At 48.1% G+C, this 16,531-nt stretch overlaps 1 protein-coding gene across 1 annotated transcript in view; it reads left to right on the forward strand.

The window, feature by feature from the left end:
• The first annotated feature begins 477 nt into the window (after nucleotides 1-477).
• The window catches only part of LOC119944618 (leucyl and cystinyl aminopeptidase), a 96,604-nt gene continuing 80,550 nt past the window's right edge, over nucleotides 478-16,531 (forward strand). The window contains exon 1 of the mRNA XM_038765646.1: nucleotides 478-512. Coding sequence (XP_038621574.1) covers nucleotides 494-512 — 19 coding nt within the window. The 5' untranslated portion in view covers nucleotides 478-493. The remainder of the gene's footprint in view (nucleotides 513-16,531) is intronic.

Consider the following 16,531-nt stretch of genomic DNA (forward strand, 5'->3'; position numbering starts at 1 on the left):
GGTGGGCGTGGTCAGAGGTCGGTATCAATGGGCGGTGACAGTGGGCGTGGCCAGAGGTCGGGACCAGCGGGTGGTGGCAGTGGGCGTGGCCAGACGGCGCGATCAGAGCGGTGACAGTGGGCGTGGCCAGCGGTCGGGACCAATGGGCGGGCCGGTGGGCACGGCCAGCGGTCGGGAACAATGGGCGGTGACAGTGGGCGTGGCCAGACGGCGGGACCAATGGGAGGTGACAGTGGGCGTGGCCAGACGGCGGGACCAATGGGCGGTGACATTTGGCATGGCTAGAGGTCGAGATCAATGGGCGGTGAGAGTGGGCGTGTCCGTCGGGCGGGACCAATGGCCGTCCGGTGGGCGTGTCCCGCGCTCCGGGCCGCTGCCAAAACCCGGAGCGGCGGGTTTGGAGCGGAGCGTGTGGGCCCGCCGCCTGTGCTCAGTGCGGGCCGGCACCGGGGGGCAGCGGGGGCACCGCGGGGGCACCGCGGGCAGCGGAGCCATGGAGGCCTTCGGCAATGGTAAGCGGGACCGGGGGGGGGGGCGGCACGCCGAAGGTCACCGGGGAAACTGAGGCCCGCCGGGGAGGGCACGGGGCGCGGGCTGCCGCAGAGCCATCTCAGCCCGGGGGGCGGCTGCTGCTGCTGCTGCTGCTGCTGCTGCTGCTGCTGCTGCTGCTGCTGCAGCCCGCCGGTGGGTAGGGACCGTCTCTAGATGGTGCCGACCAATGCTTAGTACAGTGCTCTGCACACGGGAAGCGCTCAATAAATAGGATTGACTGAATGAGTGAATGCTGCAGGGGGGCCCCGGGCTGGGGGAGGGGGTGGGAGGATCCTCCAGGGGTACTCCAGGCTGGGGAGGGGGCTGGAGGGGCTGCTGCAGGGGGGGCCCGGGCTGGGAACGGGGTGGGGGGATGTTCAAGGGGTGGCCCAGGGTGGGGAGGGGGTGGGGGGCTGCTGCAGGGAGGTCCTAGGCTGGGAACGGGGGGGGGGGGGGCGATTCAAGGGGTGGCCCAGGGTGGGGAGGGGGTGGGGGGGTTGTGCAAGGGGTGTCCCAGGGTGGGGAGGGGGTGGGGGGACTGCTGCAGGGGTAGCCCAGGGTGGGGAGGGGGTGGACGGATGCCCCAGGGGTATTCCAGGTTGGGGAGGGGGTGGGGGGCTACTGCAAAGGTGTCTCAGGGTGGGGGGGGGGGGGCTGCTGCAGTGTTGTCCCAGGGTGGGGAAGGGGTAGGGGGCTGCTCAAGTGGTGTCCCAGGCTGGGGAGGGGGTCTGTTGCAGGGGTGTACCAAGCTTGGAAGTGGTGGGGGGCTGCTGCAGGGGTGTCTCAGGCCCGGGAGGGGGTGGGGGGCTGCTTAAGGCGTGTCCCAGGCTGGGGAGGGGGTGGGAGGCTGCTCAAGGGGTGTCCCAGGCCGGGGAGGGGGTGGGAGGCTGCTCAAGGGGTGTCCCAGGCCGGGGAGAGGGTGGGAGGCTGCTCAAGGGGTGTCCCAGGCCGGGGAGAGGGTGGGGGGCTGCTCAAGGGGTGTCCCAGGCCGGGGAGAGGGTGGGGGGCTGCTCAAGGGGTGTCCCAGGCCGGGGAGAGGGTGGGGGGCTGCTCAAGGGGTGTCCCAGGCCGGGGAGAGGGTGGGGGGCTGCTCAAGGGGTGTCCCAGGCTGGGGAGGGGGTCTGTTGCAGGGGTGTACCAAGCTTGGAAGTGGTGGGGAGCTGCTGCAGGGGTGTCTCAGGCCCGGGAGGGGGTGAGGGGCTGCTTAAGGGGTGTTCCAGGCTGGGGAGGGGGTGAGAGGATGCTCCAGGGGTGTTCCAGGCTGGGTAGCGGGTGAGAGGATGCTCCAGGGGTGGCCTAGGCTGGGGAGGGGGTGGACGGATACTCCAGGGGTGGCCTAGGCTGGGGAGGGGGTGGACGGATGCTCCAGGGGTGTCCCTGAGCAGGGAGAAGGTGGGGGGCTGCTGCAGGGGTATCCCAGGCTGGGAAGGGGGTGGGAGGATGCTCTAAGGGGGGATCCCAGGCCCAGGAGGGGTATCTCCAGCTGGGGGATGGGGGAGGAAGGGGGCAACGGGCTACGGGGGTATCCCAGGCCAAGCCCACCTGCAGAGCAGCTCAGAAGGCAGAGCAGAGGAGGAGGCCCCCAACGCCCCAAGAACCCCGACAGCAGCGCCATCATCATCATCAATCGGATTTATTGAGCGCTTACTATGTGCAGAGCACCGGCTGCACCCCCAGACCCCACTCCCCAGCCCAGCCAGCCAGCACCTCCTCTTCAAAAAGGCCAGTGCCAACCTGCAGCGGGGGCATTCCCTCCCAACAGTCCTGGCTCAGCGTGGCCTGCCCCAAAGAAGATGCCACACCAAATAATAGACCAACTGTGAGCCCGGCACAACTTGAATTTCCACTTTCCCTCATTCATTCATTCAATCGTGTTTATTGAGCGCCTACTGCGTGCAGAGCACTGTACTAAGCGTTTGGAAAGTACGAATTGGCAACATATAGAGACGGTCCCTACCCAGCAACGGGCTTACAGTCTTGAAGGGGGAGACAGGCAACAAAACGTGTAGACAGGTGTCAAAGTCGTCAGAACAAATAGAATTAAAGTTATATGCACACTTGAAACTTTAGGCCTTTTCCTTGCCTTGGAGTGGTGTTTCAGGTGGTAGTTTTTGCCCAGAGTGGACCGTTTAGGCCGGAGATTCTGGGAGGTCATGTAAAATCCTACATTTCCTTTGTCCTGTAAGCATGGTTTTGTTTTCATACAGCTGCCTATCAAAAGGCTCTGGCCCAAACACATATCCAAAAAAGGATAATCGTTCTACTTAGTCCTGGCAAACGGCAAGTTCTTTACCGTCTCCTGTGTTCAGCTCAATGCATCAATCTGCCGTGACTGTGTGGGAATTGAAAAAAAAATCTGTTTTTGAAAAGCCTTTGGGTAACCGGATTTGGCACTCTCAGGTTTTCACCGTCGTTGGCCGGCGTTAGAGAAAATTGTTTTTAAATGATCCTGCGGGGATTTATTATTTACCTCCAGAGCCCTTTTCAAGTTTGCAGAGAGATCAGTGGAGCTCGGAGGGAGGAAAACAGCATCGTTCTGCTCCATATTGACATGCTGATGTTTGAAATCCTGGGATTAAGGATGATGTGTTTGTTTCCCCCTTCTCTCCCCGTGTACACATTTGAGGAAGCAGCAGTGATAATTTAATCTAGCGGGTGTCCCCAAGCAGTTTGTTGAAACCCAAACTGGATTTCTCTCCCCTTCCGGGACTTGTGCTTGAGCCCTTTCTGGCCGTATTGGCTTGTGTTGCACCATTTGCGTTTTCCTTCTATTTAAAAGCGGACTGTGTCAAAGGCTTAATAGTCTTTTGAGAGAAGGAGTTTTCAGAAAGGGACAGATGCTCTTGTTCTTGAGCATCTGGACAGAAGGCCCTGGAAGATGTCCTTGGGGAGGTTGAGGGTACTTGAAGCTCAGGAAATGTTTCGTTATATTGTTATATCGTACTCTCCCAAGCCCTTAATACAGTGCCGTGCACATAGTAAGGGCTCTATAAAAATGATTCACTGTTAATAATAAATGTGATATCTGTTGTTTGACCTGATTACTTTGTATCTATCCCAATGCTTAGTACAGTGCCTGGCACCTAGTAAGCTCTTAACATATACCATTATTATTAATACTGATAATAATAATAATGGCATTTATTAAGCACTTACTATGTGCAAAGCACTGTTCTGAGCGCTGGAGAGGTTACAAGGTCATTAGGTTGTCCTACAGGGGGCTCACAGTCTTAACCCCCATTTTCCAGATGAGGGAACTGAGGCCCAGAGAAGTGAAGTGACTTGCCCAAAGTCACACAGCTGACAAGTGGCGGAGCCGGGATTTGAACCCATGACCTCTGACTCCAAAGCCCGGGCTCTTTCCACTGAGCCACGCTGCTTCTCTACCCCTCCACACCTAATGATGTGTCAAATGCCATCATTATTATCATTATTATTATTAACTGCATTCTATCCACTGTGCAGTTCTGCACTTTCAACCAATCGCTCGGGTCGTTGGAGCGTTTATTGTGCGCAGAGCTCTGTATTAAGAATTTGGGAGAGTACCATACCACAGACACATTCTCTGAAATGTCCTCTCCATCCCCTCCGCCTTACCGCCTTCCCTTCCCCACAGCACCTGTATATATGTATATATGTTTGTACATATTTATTACTCTATTTATTTATTTTACTTGTACCTATCTATTCTATTTATTTTATTTTGTTAGTATGTTTGGTTTTGTTCTCTGTCTCCCCCTTCTAGACTGTGAGCCCACTGTTGGGTAGGGACTGTCTCTATATGTTGCCAGCTTGTACTTCCCAAGCGCTTAGTACAGTGCTCGGCACACAGTAAGTGCTCAATAAATACAATTGATTGATGTGTCAACTAGGTGTGGAGGGGTAGATGCAATACAATCAGACACTGCCCCTGATCCACATGGGGCTCACGGTGTAGGGGGAGGCAGAACAGGGCATTGAGAAGCCGCTTACCCTGTTGGAGAGAGTGCGGGCCTGGGAATCAGAAAGACCTGAGTTCTAATTCTGACCCCGCCACTTGCCTGCCGTGTGACCTTGGGTGTCACTTCACTTCTCAGCGTGGCTCAGTGGAAAGAGCATGGACTTGGGAGTCAGAGGTCATGGCTTCTAATCCTGGCTCCCCCACATCAATCAATCAATCATATTTACTGAGCGCTTACTGTGTGCAGAGCACTGTACTAAGCGCTTGGGAAGTACAAGTTGGCAACATATAGAGACAGTCCCTACCCAACAGTGGGCTCACAGTCTAGAAGGGACTGCCTTCTACATGTTTGCTGTGTGACCTTGGGCAAGTCACTTCACTGAGAAGCAGCGTGGCTCAGTGGAAAAGAGCCCGGGCTTTAGAGTCAGAGGTCGTGGGTTCAAATCCCAGCTCTGCCAATTGTCAGCTGTGTGACTTTGGGCAAGTCACTTGACTTCTCTGTGCCTCAGTTCCCTCATCTGTAAAATGGGGATGAAGACTGTGAGCCCCATGTGGGACAACCTGATCACCTTGTATCCTCCCCAGTGCTTAGAACAGTGCTTTGCACATAGTAAGCGCTTAATAAATGCTATTATTATTATTATTATTATTATTCTCTGAGTCTGTTACCTCATCTGTAAAATGGGGATTAAGACTGTGAGCCCCATGTGGGACAGTGTGATCACCTTGTATCCTCCCCAGTGCTTAGAACAGTGCTTTGCACATAGTAAGTGCTTAATAAATGCCATTATTATTATTATTATTATTCTCTGAGTCTGTTACCTCATCTGTAAAATGGGGATTAAGACTCTGAGCCCTACGTGGGACAATGTGATCACCTTGTATCCTCCCCAGTGCTTAGAACAGTGCTCTGCACATAGTAATCGCTTAACAAATGCCATCATTATTATTATTATTATTATTCTCTGGGCCGCAGTTACCTCATCTGTAAAATGGGGATTAGGATTGGGAGCCCTATGTGGGACAGAGACAGTGTCCAACCTAATTAGCTTGTATCTACCCCAGCACTTAGTACAGTGCCTGGTGCACAGTAAGTGCATATTAATTCCGTTAAAAAAATCCATTTTACAAATGAGGAAATTGGGGACCAGAGAAGTCAGGGACTTGCCCAGGACCACAGAGCAGGCAAGTGATGGAGTCAGGATTAGAATCCAGGTCTCCTTACTCCAAAGACCTTTGCTTTTTCCACTAGGCCACACCACTTCTGCTGACTGAAAAGCAGCACCTTCACTTCCTGGCTTGTCCTTTTAGTTCTCGTAAGTATTTGCTCTACGCTGGGACCAACCCGAATCCGTGCAAGGTTTCGTCCCAGATAGCATTTTTAAAACTTTCCTAGAAATTTGTGGGCAGGGAGAGTGGCTGGGGAAAGTAAGTTTCATTCAGCTGTCCCACTATTCAGAGTAGCTGAAGTGCTGAGAACACATTGTTCGTAGATTTTTATATTCCTTAAGGGCAGAGATGTGGGTTTTATGTTCCTTAAGGGCAGAGATGTGGTTATGCCTATCCAGGATGAGAACTGCCCAGTGCCTGCCTCTTTCCTAACAGGGCCTTGGTGACCTTCTGAATCTTGGCAACGATGTTGTGTTGCACTTGAGGTAATTGACCATTAGGATTGCTTTGGCCATTAGCTTTGTAATTAGCTTCCTCCTCCATAACTACTGCCCGATGCCCAGCTGCTGAACGGGGCTATTGTTTGAAAAGCAGCGTGATTTAGTGGAAACAACACGGGTTTGGGAGTCAGAGGTCGTGAGTTCTAATCCCGGCTCCACCATTTGTCTGCTGGACTTGGGGCAAGTCGCTGAACTTCTCTGTGCCTCAGGTCCCTCATCTGTAAAATGGGGATTAAGACTGTGAGCCCCACGTGGGATGACCTGATTACCTTGTAACTACACCCCAGTGCTTAGAACAGTGCCTGGCACATAGTAAGCGCTTAACAAATGCCATCATTATTATTATTATTATTATCTGTAAAATGGGGGTTGACTCTGTGAGCCCCATGTGGGACAGGGACTGTGTCCAACCCGATTTGCTTGTATCTAACCCAGTACTTAGTTCGGTGCCTGGCCCATAGTAAGCGCTTAACAAATCCCATAATTATTATTAACAAATACCATAATTATTATTTTTCGGAGTTAGGAAATCTGTCTGGAATGACTTGTTCTGGTGCTGTGCTCTGGGCGGGAAAGAACAAGGTGGGGTTTATTAAGGTTGTAAACACTTTCGGGCAGGGACCGTGTCTACCAACTCTGTTATAGCGTAATTTCCCAAGTGCTTAGTGCAGTGCTCTGCACACAGGAAGTACTTGGTAAATACCACTGATTGAAGAGTAGGATGGCGTGTGAGATAATGAAGTGGGTGGAATAACTGACTGAGGAACACTTAAAGTGGGTAAATCAGGAGGAGTCTGATGTTTTGCTGCAGTTATGAGTCGTAAATCATCTAGGCACGTGTGACTTGTGTTGAGCCTTTTCTGCATTTCCAGACATGTTCCATTATATCCTCACCTCTCTCCCTGTTGACTTTAAGGCAGTTTCCAAAGCCAGGGTATTTTTCTAAATGTAAAAGCTTTATTAATATTTTCCTTTCCCTAGTCCTTGGAGCAGTGCTCTGCACAGTAAGAGCTCAATACATACCATCTTCACTCTCTCGTTTTCCCCAGCTGGCAAGCCTGTGTGGGACCTTACTCTTTCTTAAACATCATTGCCACCCAGAAATAATGTCTCCAACACCAATAGTTGAAAAGAGCGAGTTGTAGAACGTTGTTTTGTAGTACTCGCCCAGGCATTTAGTACAGTACTCCGCACAAGGTATTTGCCCAATAAATGTGATTGACCAACTGACTAGCTGGACTGTGGGAGAGCGAAGAGGCTCTGATTTTGGATCTCAGGTGTGAAATTCTCTTTAATTTGAAGTGTGTTCTTGCTCTGATCCCTGCCTTCTTGTCTGCTGTAAAGCAATTGATCGTTCATGTTCATTTTTGGAGTTATTGTGTTTGGCCATATCGTTGGCTCTGTAATAATAAATAATAATAATAATAACAGTAATAGTATTTGTTAAGCGCTTACTATGTCCCAAGCACTGTACTAAGTGCTGGGTTAGATACGAGGAAATTGGGTTGGACCCAATCCTTGTCCCACATGCGGCTCACAGTCTCAATCCCCATTTTCAGATTAGGTCACGAGGCCCAAAACAATGAAGTGACTGGCCCAAGGTCACAAGGTAGACAAGTGGCAGAGCTGGTATTGGAACCCACAACCTTCCAACTCTCAGGCCCATGCTCTATCCACTATGCCGTGCTGCTTCTCTGCTGTACTTGAGATGCAGTAGGGACCTGTATATCCATTCCTTTGGCCTAGTTTTTTTTTTTTTTTTTAAATATAAAGCTCTCCTCGGTTCAACAGCAGGGTGCTTTTATGTAACACTTAAAATAAACAAATGCAGACATGAAGACACCAGCAGCTTTAAAAGTCCCTCTCTTTGCCTCCTCCCCTGAGATTGCAGTGCCATCCAAAGAAAACTCATCGTTGGAGAAACAGGAATCTTTTGATGTCAACATGGAAAAGTAATTTAAACAGTTTAAGAGCGGGTTCCTTTGTGTAAACACCCTCTTGCGATGGAAATGTCTGTAGCGTTCTATGCAGGTCTGGAAACCAGAGCAGCCAAATTCACAGGCTCCCCAAAGCAGGAGGTGAAGCCTACAAGTTCCTCTTGGGAGGGGCGATTTTGTTTTCGTTTTCAGATTGTGAGGCCCACTAAAGAGAACCTCGCCTCGCCATTTCCGTTCTAATGTGGAAGTCTAGGCGGCAGATGAGATATTTCTGACCTGGGAAGGCAGAAGTGGTGGCGTTGGCTGATTCTGCAATGTTGTCTTGGTCAGAGCGGATGTCATATGGGGATCTAGAAAACAGCTCCTTAGTAGCGGCTGCTGAAATCGCAATGCGGGGCCGGGCTTTTTAGTTCACGTTTGGTTTTGTTGAAGAAGCCAGAGTAAGTTTAAGATGAGACCTGGTTAGAACTTGTGGGGGCCCTTTTAGCTTACCCAGAAAGGTCTTCAGACTACGGGCTCATTGTGGGAAGGGAACGTGTGTGTTTAATTCTAGACCTTAAGCCCCTTACAAGCAGGGTGCCTGTCTGCTAGTTCTGTTATGATTGTTGTAGTGTACTCTCCCAGGCGCTTTGTATAGTGTTCCTCATGGGGTAAGCACTCCTTAAATATGATGGAATGAGAGAAGCAGTGTGGCTCAGTGGAAAGAGCCCAGGCTTGGGAGTCAGAGGTTGTGGGTTCTAATTCCAGCTCCACCACTTGTCAGCTGTGTGACTTTGAGCAAATCACTTCTCTGTTCCTCAGTTACCTCTTCGCATCATCATCAATCATATTTATTGAGCGCTTACTGTGTGCAGAGCACTGTACTAAGCGCTTGGGAAGTACAAATTGGCAACATATAGAGACAGTCCCTACCCAACAGTGGGCTCTGTAAAATGGGGATTAAGACTTTGAGCCCCACGTGGGACAACCTGATGACCTCGTATCTCCCCCAGCGCTTAGAACAGTGCTTGGCACATAGCACTTAACAGATGCCATTATTATTATTATTGATTGAAAGGGGAGAGGAGATGGAGAAATGTAAACCACCGTAACCTATTGGATAAGCGCCCTGAGAGGAGAAGCCGTCTGTTCTGTACGGCTCTGGCTGTGACCTAGAGGCTCAGAACACAAGCTCCTTGAAGGCAGGGAGCGCATCTTCTAACTCTGTCATAATAATGATGGCATTTGTTAAGTGCTTACTATGTGCAAAGCACTGTTCTAAGCGCTGGGCTCTCCCAAGCACTTAGTACAGGGCTTGGTGCCCAGACTAAGCACTCAGTAAGCACCACTGATTGATAAGGGGTTGGTACTGCAGGATGACCTGACTTCATTGAAGCCCACTGCATTACACTGGGAGCAGAAGGAATTTGGGATTATCATTGTTATATGATTCATATCCTAGCAAATAGGGGAATGACAGTCAGGACTTTCTGGGACTGGAGGGACTCCAGCTCCTTTGGGAATCCTCCTGTTTGTGGATGAACTGTTCGGCTTGTTTTAGAATAGCTATGCCAAGCGCAAGAGGCGACGACGATGGGGTTGTAAGTTTCAGATGAAAGAATACAGTGGAGAGACGGTAAGCCTTCTGCATGCCATGTTTAGCTCGTTAAATTATAGGCTAAAGGAATTGTGGGTCATACGTGCAGTAGGCTATATAATTAAGACGGAAATGATTCTTCATTTGGTTCTATTGACAGTCGTGCAAGCTGGCTTACGGGGGCTTCTGTTTGGTTTCTTCCTTTCTAAACTTCCGCTGAGGAGGTGGGCTTGGTATCCAGTTCTTCCTTTGATACTATCAAAGAAGCAGCGTGGCTCAGTGGAAAGAGACCGGCTTGGGAGCCAGAGGTCATGGGTTCTAATCCCAGCCCTGCCACATGTCTGCTGTGTGACCTTGGGCAAGTCACTTCACTTCTCTGACCTCAGTTACCTCATCTGTAAAATGGGGATTGAGACTGTGAGCTCCACGTGGGACAGCCTGATCACCTTGTATCCTTCCCAGCGCTTAGAACAGTGCTTTGCATATGGTAAGCGCTTAACAAATGCCTTCATTATTATTATTATTATTATTATTATACTATCCGATAATTTAAATGGTTTGTTTTCAGTGTCACATTTAAGATCAGTGTCTTTGAATCTGTTCACATATAATAATGATAATCGTGGTATTTAAGTGCTTACTATGTACCAAGCCTTGTCCCTCGAAGATAGAGGATAAATCAGATTGGACACAGCCCCCATCCCACAGAGGGGTTACAGTCTAAAGGGGTGGCAGGGGTGGCAGAACTGGTATTTAACTCTCATTATGTGCGTGCTAATTTAGTTGTATTGTACTCTCCCAAGAGCTTAGTACAGTGCTCTGCACATAGTAAGTACCCAGTAAATACCCTAGAGAGATTGATTGGCAGGGAACATATATACTAACTCTGTGGTATTGTATCCTCCCAAGTGCATGGTACAGTGCTCTGCACAAAGTAAGTAGTTAAATACTGTGACTGATTTTACAATTAGAGAGTAGCTTGGCCAAGTGGATAGAGTCCGGGCCTGGGAATGACCTGGGTTCCAATCCTGACTCTGCCACTTGTCTGTCGTGTGACCTTGGACAAGTCACCTCACTTCTCTGTGCCAGTTACCTCATCTGAAAAATGGGGATTGAGACAGGGAACCCTATGTGGGACAGGGACTGTGTCCAATCCAATTATCTTAGTACCATACCTGGCACATAGTAAGCGCATAACAAATACCACAATCATTATTATTATTAATGGTGGCATAGGAAGTGGCTTGCCCAGGGTCTCACAGCAGGCAAATGATGGAGCCAGGATTAAAACCCCGGGTCTTCTGACTCGGGACTCTTTCCTCTCTTAGAAGCACTTATGGTTTGTAGACTGATAATGGGAATTCTTTTTTATCAAACCCCAAGTGACCTAGGGAAATCTGTGACTGCCTAAGGCCTCGCTGAATGGTGATCAAAATAAATCTTGAAGAGGTAATTTCTTAAATCTGTGCACTTTCAAACCCTTTCCTAAGTGCCCAGGAGGAGCCCAAGAAGAAAATTCCCAAAACTTTTAAAAAAGACGACTTCAAAGAAGAATGCAGAAATGATTAAGGGCCCTGGGGATTATTTATGAAGGAAGATGAAAAGAACACAATGTACATACAGCTTGGCCAAGGGGCAACTCATTAGGATGTAGGTACAAAGAAAGTACAAACACCAAGAGGGGTAATTTAAGCCTGGGAAAGGAAGTTATGGACTTGTCAAAAGTAATGGGGGTAAATTAAGAGAAGGGTAATTTAGTCTATCCAAATTCCTTCCTTACATGGAGATAAATTCACTCTTCAGTGAATGAAGTGGAAATAGCATCATCAGAGTTTAGAATACTGTGTGTGAAAACCAGAATTATTGCAGGGAAGAATCTGGCTTGAGTGTAGACCAGATGATAGTGGCTCTTAGAACAGTTGCAGTTTAATCGGGGCAATATACCAACATATAATTTCTAAATGATTAGATTGAGTAGTAATAAAAGCCCAGATAATAATAATAATTGTGATCTTTGTTAAGCGCTTGCTTTTTGCCAAGCACTGCTCTAAGTGCTGAGGTAGAAATAAGATATTCAGGTCAGACACAGTCCCTGCCCCACATAGGGTGCACAGTCTATTTTACAGATAAGGAATTATTTGTAATTATCCCCATTTTACAGATGAGGAAACTGGAGCACAGAGAAGTAAAGTGAGTAGGCCAGGGTCATACAGTGGGCAAGTGGCAGAGCCAGATTTAGAACCCAGATCCTCTGACTCTCAGGCCTGTGCTCTTTCTACCAGTACATAGCCTCTCCTTTCACCTGCGTATACACCGAGCTGAAGGCTGCTCAAGAGAAATTTAATTTGGGCAAGGTAAATGCTATCATTTCATAATAATAATAATGGTATTTGTTAAATGTTTACTATGTGACAAACTCTGCGGTGATTACAGGATAATCACTTCAGACACAGTCCAGTTGGGGCTCCCAGTCTAGGGAAGAAGGAGAACAAATATTTAATCCCTGTTTTTTTAGGTGAGGAAACCGAGGCCCAGAGAAGCTGAGTGACTCGCCTAAGATCACAAGTTGCGTGGCCTAATGGAAAGAGCATGGGCCTGGAGTCGTTCATTCAGTCATTTTTTTTAATGCTTACTGTTCAGAGCACTGTACTAAGTGCTTGGAAAGTACAATTTGGCAACAGATAGAGACAATCCCTACTCAACAACGAGCTCACAGCCTAGAAGGGGGAGACAGACAACAAAACAAAATAAGTAGACAGCCATCAGTAGCGTCAAAATAGATAAATGGAATTATAGATATATTCACATCATTAATAAAACAAATAGAATAATTAATATGTACATATATACACAAGTGCTGTAGGGCAGAGAGAGTGTAGGGGCGATGGGGAAGGGAGGAGGAGCAGAGGAAAAGGGGGGGCTTAGTGTGGGAAGGCCTCCTGGAGGAGGTGAACTCTCAGTAGGGCTTTGAAGGGAGGAAGAGAGCTAGTTTGGTGGATGTGTGGAGGGAGGGCATTTCAGGCCAGAGGTAGGACATGGGCCGGGGGTCGACAGCGGGACAGGCGAGAATGAGGCCCAGTGAGGAGGTTAGTGGCAGAGGAGCGGAGGGTGCAGGCTGGGCTGTAGAAGGACCTGGGTTCTATTTTCATCAGTGGTTTGCTGTATGACCTTTGGGAAATCACTTAACTCCTCTGTGCCTCAGTTTCCTCATCTGTAAAAGGGGGATTAAATCCTACTGCCCAAGGGGGTCTCCTGCCCATCTCCCACCACTCCACGGGAATGACATCCAAGCTTCCTAGCTGGCATAAGGACAGTCCTTTCAGTGGCACCAGCGAACCATACCCTGTGTCCAGTGGGATTGCAGAAATGAGATTCTGGAATGTAGGTAGCACTTCCTTAATAATAATAATAATAGTAGTAGTACTTGTTAAGCATTTACTATGAGCCAAGCACTGTTCTTAGCACTGGGGTAGATACAGGTTAATCAGGTTGGACACAGTTCCTGTCCCAAAAGGGGCTCACACACTTAATCCCCATTTTGCAGATGAGGTAATTGAGGCACAGAGAAGTGAATTGATTTGCCCAAGGTCACACAGCAGACATGTGGTGGAGCTGGAATTAGAACCCAGGTCCTTCTGACTTTCAGGTCTGTGCTCTATCCACTAGGCCATGCTGCTTGTGGTGAGTCTTCACTGCAGAAGCGGGGCATGGTGGAAGGGAATATGCATCAATCAGGCAATGGTATTTTTTGAGCGCTTAGTGCAGAGCGCTGTAATAATAATAATAATAATGTTGGCATTTGTTAAGCGCTTACTATGTGCGAAGCACTGTTTTAAGGACTGGGGGGGGGGGATACAAGGTGATTAGGTTGTCCCATGTAGGGCTCACAGTCATAATCCCCATTTTCCAGATGAGGTAACTGAGGCACAGAGAAGTGACTTGCCCAAAGTTGCACAGCGGACAAATGACGGAGTCAGGATTAGAACCCAAGACCTCAGACTCCAAAGCCCATACTCTTTTCACTGAGCCACGCTGCTGTACTGTGCGCTTGGGAGAACACACCACCACAGATTAGCAGATGTGTTCCCCGCCCATGGCACCATTCCCAATAATAGACTGATGTTAAATGTTGGGTTTACCCCCTTTTACTTCAGACTAAAAACAGGCAAAGATAGCATGGCTTAGGGGAAAGAATGCAGGCCTGGGAGTTAGAGGACCCGGGTTCTAATCCTGACTCCATCACTTTTTTTATGGTGTTTAAGTGCTTCCTCTGTAATAATAATAATAATAATAATGGTATTTATTAAGTGCTTACTATGTGCAAGGCACTGTTCTAAGCATTGGGGAGGTTACAAGGTGATCAGGTTGTCCCACGGGGGGCTCACAGTCTTAATCCCCATTTTACAGATGAGGTCACTGAGGCACAGAGTTGCCCAAAGTCACACAGCTGACAGTTGGCGGAGCCGGGATTTGAACCCCTGACCTCTGACTCCAAAGCCCGGGCTCTTTCCACTGAGCCACGCTGCTTCTCTATGTCAAACACTTTTCCAAATGCTGGGGTAGATACAAGTATGAGCAGGGACTGTTTCTCTTTATTGCTGAATTGTACTTTCCAAGCGCTTAGTACAGTGCTCTGAACACAGTTAGCACTCAATAAATACTATTGAATGAATGAATTAGGTTGGACAGTCCCACATGGGGCTCACAGTCAAAATAGGAGGGAGAACTGAGGCACAGAGAAGTTAAATGAGTTGCCCAAGGTCACACAGCAAGCATTTGGCAGAGCCGGGATTAAAACTCAGGTCGTCCGACTCCCAAGCCCGCAATCTTTCTACTAGGCCATGCTGTTTCTCCTTCTGCTCTGTGACCTGGGGCAAGTCACTTCTCTGCACATCAGTTTCCTCATCTGGAAAATGGGGATTAAAAAGCTGTTCTCCCTCCCTCCTTAGGCTTTCAGCCCCATATGTAAAACATTTGAATATCTTGTCCAAAACCAGTATTCAGCAGACAGTGAACCCTTAACATGTACCACAGTTATTATGAGTAAGTTACTATATTTGGGTTTGACTGTTTTTGCTTTTCATTATGCCCTAAAAATGATATCCTAAGAGGACAAGTTTAGGTTCTGGAGTAGGAGGAATTGAATTTTGAGTCCGAAATGAAACTGTCTTACCCATTAGATGGTTTATTAACTTGCCCCAAAACGTGATTGCTCCTCTGATTGTGAGCTTCAAATTCTTCAGCCCAGAAGAAATATCTGTAGCTAATGTAGTAACATGTTTGTCATGGAAACATAGGCACAAAACATTGCAGTTGCCATCCCGTGATACCTTTTAATGGAACAGGCATAATCTCGGGACTTGGGAAACTAATTATTTCCCCTTCTCGTGCCATGACTGTTTGGGACCCACCTTGGTCCTTACGGACAGAAGTTTCCCAGAAGATTAGGCTTCAGGGATGAGGTCTTTTTTTTTTTTTTTTTTTAAAGGATGTGTTTCTAGGAGGGTGGGATCAATTTCTGTGGTATTTGTTAAGCACTTACCATGTGCCAAGCACTGTTCTAAACACTTGTGGAGATACAAGATAATCGGGTTGGACACAGTTCAACTTAGGGCTTATGGTTTTAATCCCCATTAAGGTAACTGAAGCCCAGAAAAGGGAAGTGATTTACCCAAAGTCACACAGCAGACATGTGTAAGAGCTGGGATTAGAACCCATGTCCAGGCCTGGGCTTTTTCAACTAGGCCTCGCTGCTTTCTGTGAACTTTTCACTGTTCTAGCATTCATTCATTCATTCGTACAATCTTATTTATTGAGCACTTACTGTGTGCAGAGCATTGTACTAAGTACTTGGGCACTGCCATCACGAGATCATGGGGAATGGCTGGTGAACTAGAGGGTGGGATCCTCTGGATTGTAAACTGCTTGTAGGCAGAGTCTGCCAACTTGCTGGCACTTAGTACAGTGCTCTGCACACAGTAAGCGCTCAATAAATACCATTGATTGAGTTGGAGTGGCGGGGGAATAGAACAGTATTCTAAAGTAGATTGTAAGATCCTTGAGGGCAGGGATCTCTTTTATATCTCTCCTATGCGCTAGTACAATGCTCTGCATTCATTCATTCATTGTCGTGTTTATTGAGCGCTTACTGTGTGCAGAGCACTGTACTAAGCGCTTGGGAAGTACTAGTTGGCAACATCTAGAGACGGTCCCTACCCAACAATGGGCTCACAGTCTAGAAGGGGGAGACAGAGAACAAAACAAAACATATTAACAAAATAAAATAAATAGAATAGATATCTATCAATTGTATTTACTGAGTGCTTACTGTGTGCAGAGCACTGTACTAAGTGCTTGGGAAGTACAAGTTGGCAACATATAGAGATGGTCCCTACCCAACAGCGGGCTCACAGTCTAGAAATATACATAGTAATATGTACATATAAATGCGTCGGGGAGGGGGGTAGAGCAGAGGGAGTGAGTTGGGTCCATGGGGAGGGGTTGAAATGCCTCCAGGACTGCAGGTGTGTAAAGAACTTACAACAGTGCTTCGGCGCTTAGAACAGTGCTTTGCACATAGTAAGCACTTAACAAATGCCATCATTATTGAACATGTGAGCTACAATTCATACATTCATTCATTCGTCTTTATTGAGCACTTACTGTGTGCAGAACATCGAACTATGAGCTTGGGAGAGAACAATATAACAACAAACAGACACATTCCCTGCCCACAGCAAGCTCACAGTCTTAGAGAGGAAGACAGACATGAATCTAAATAAATAAATTACAGATATATGCGTGTATGCTGTGAGGATTCATTCATTTAGTGGTATTTGTTGAGCGCTTGCTGTGTGCAGAGAACTGTATTAAGCAC

This window comes from Tachyglossus aculeatus, chromosome 23, assembly GCF_015852505.1.
Source record: "Tachyglossus aculeatus isolate mTacAcu1 chromosome 23, mTacAcu1.pri, whole genome shotgun sequence".
NCBI lineage: Eukaryota > Metazoa > Chordata > Mammalia > Monotremata > Tachyglossidae > Tachyglossus > Tachyglossus aculeatus.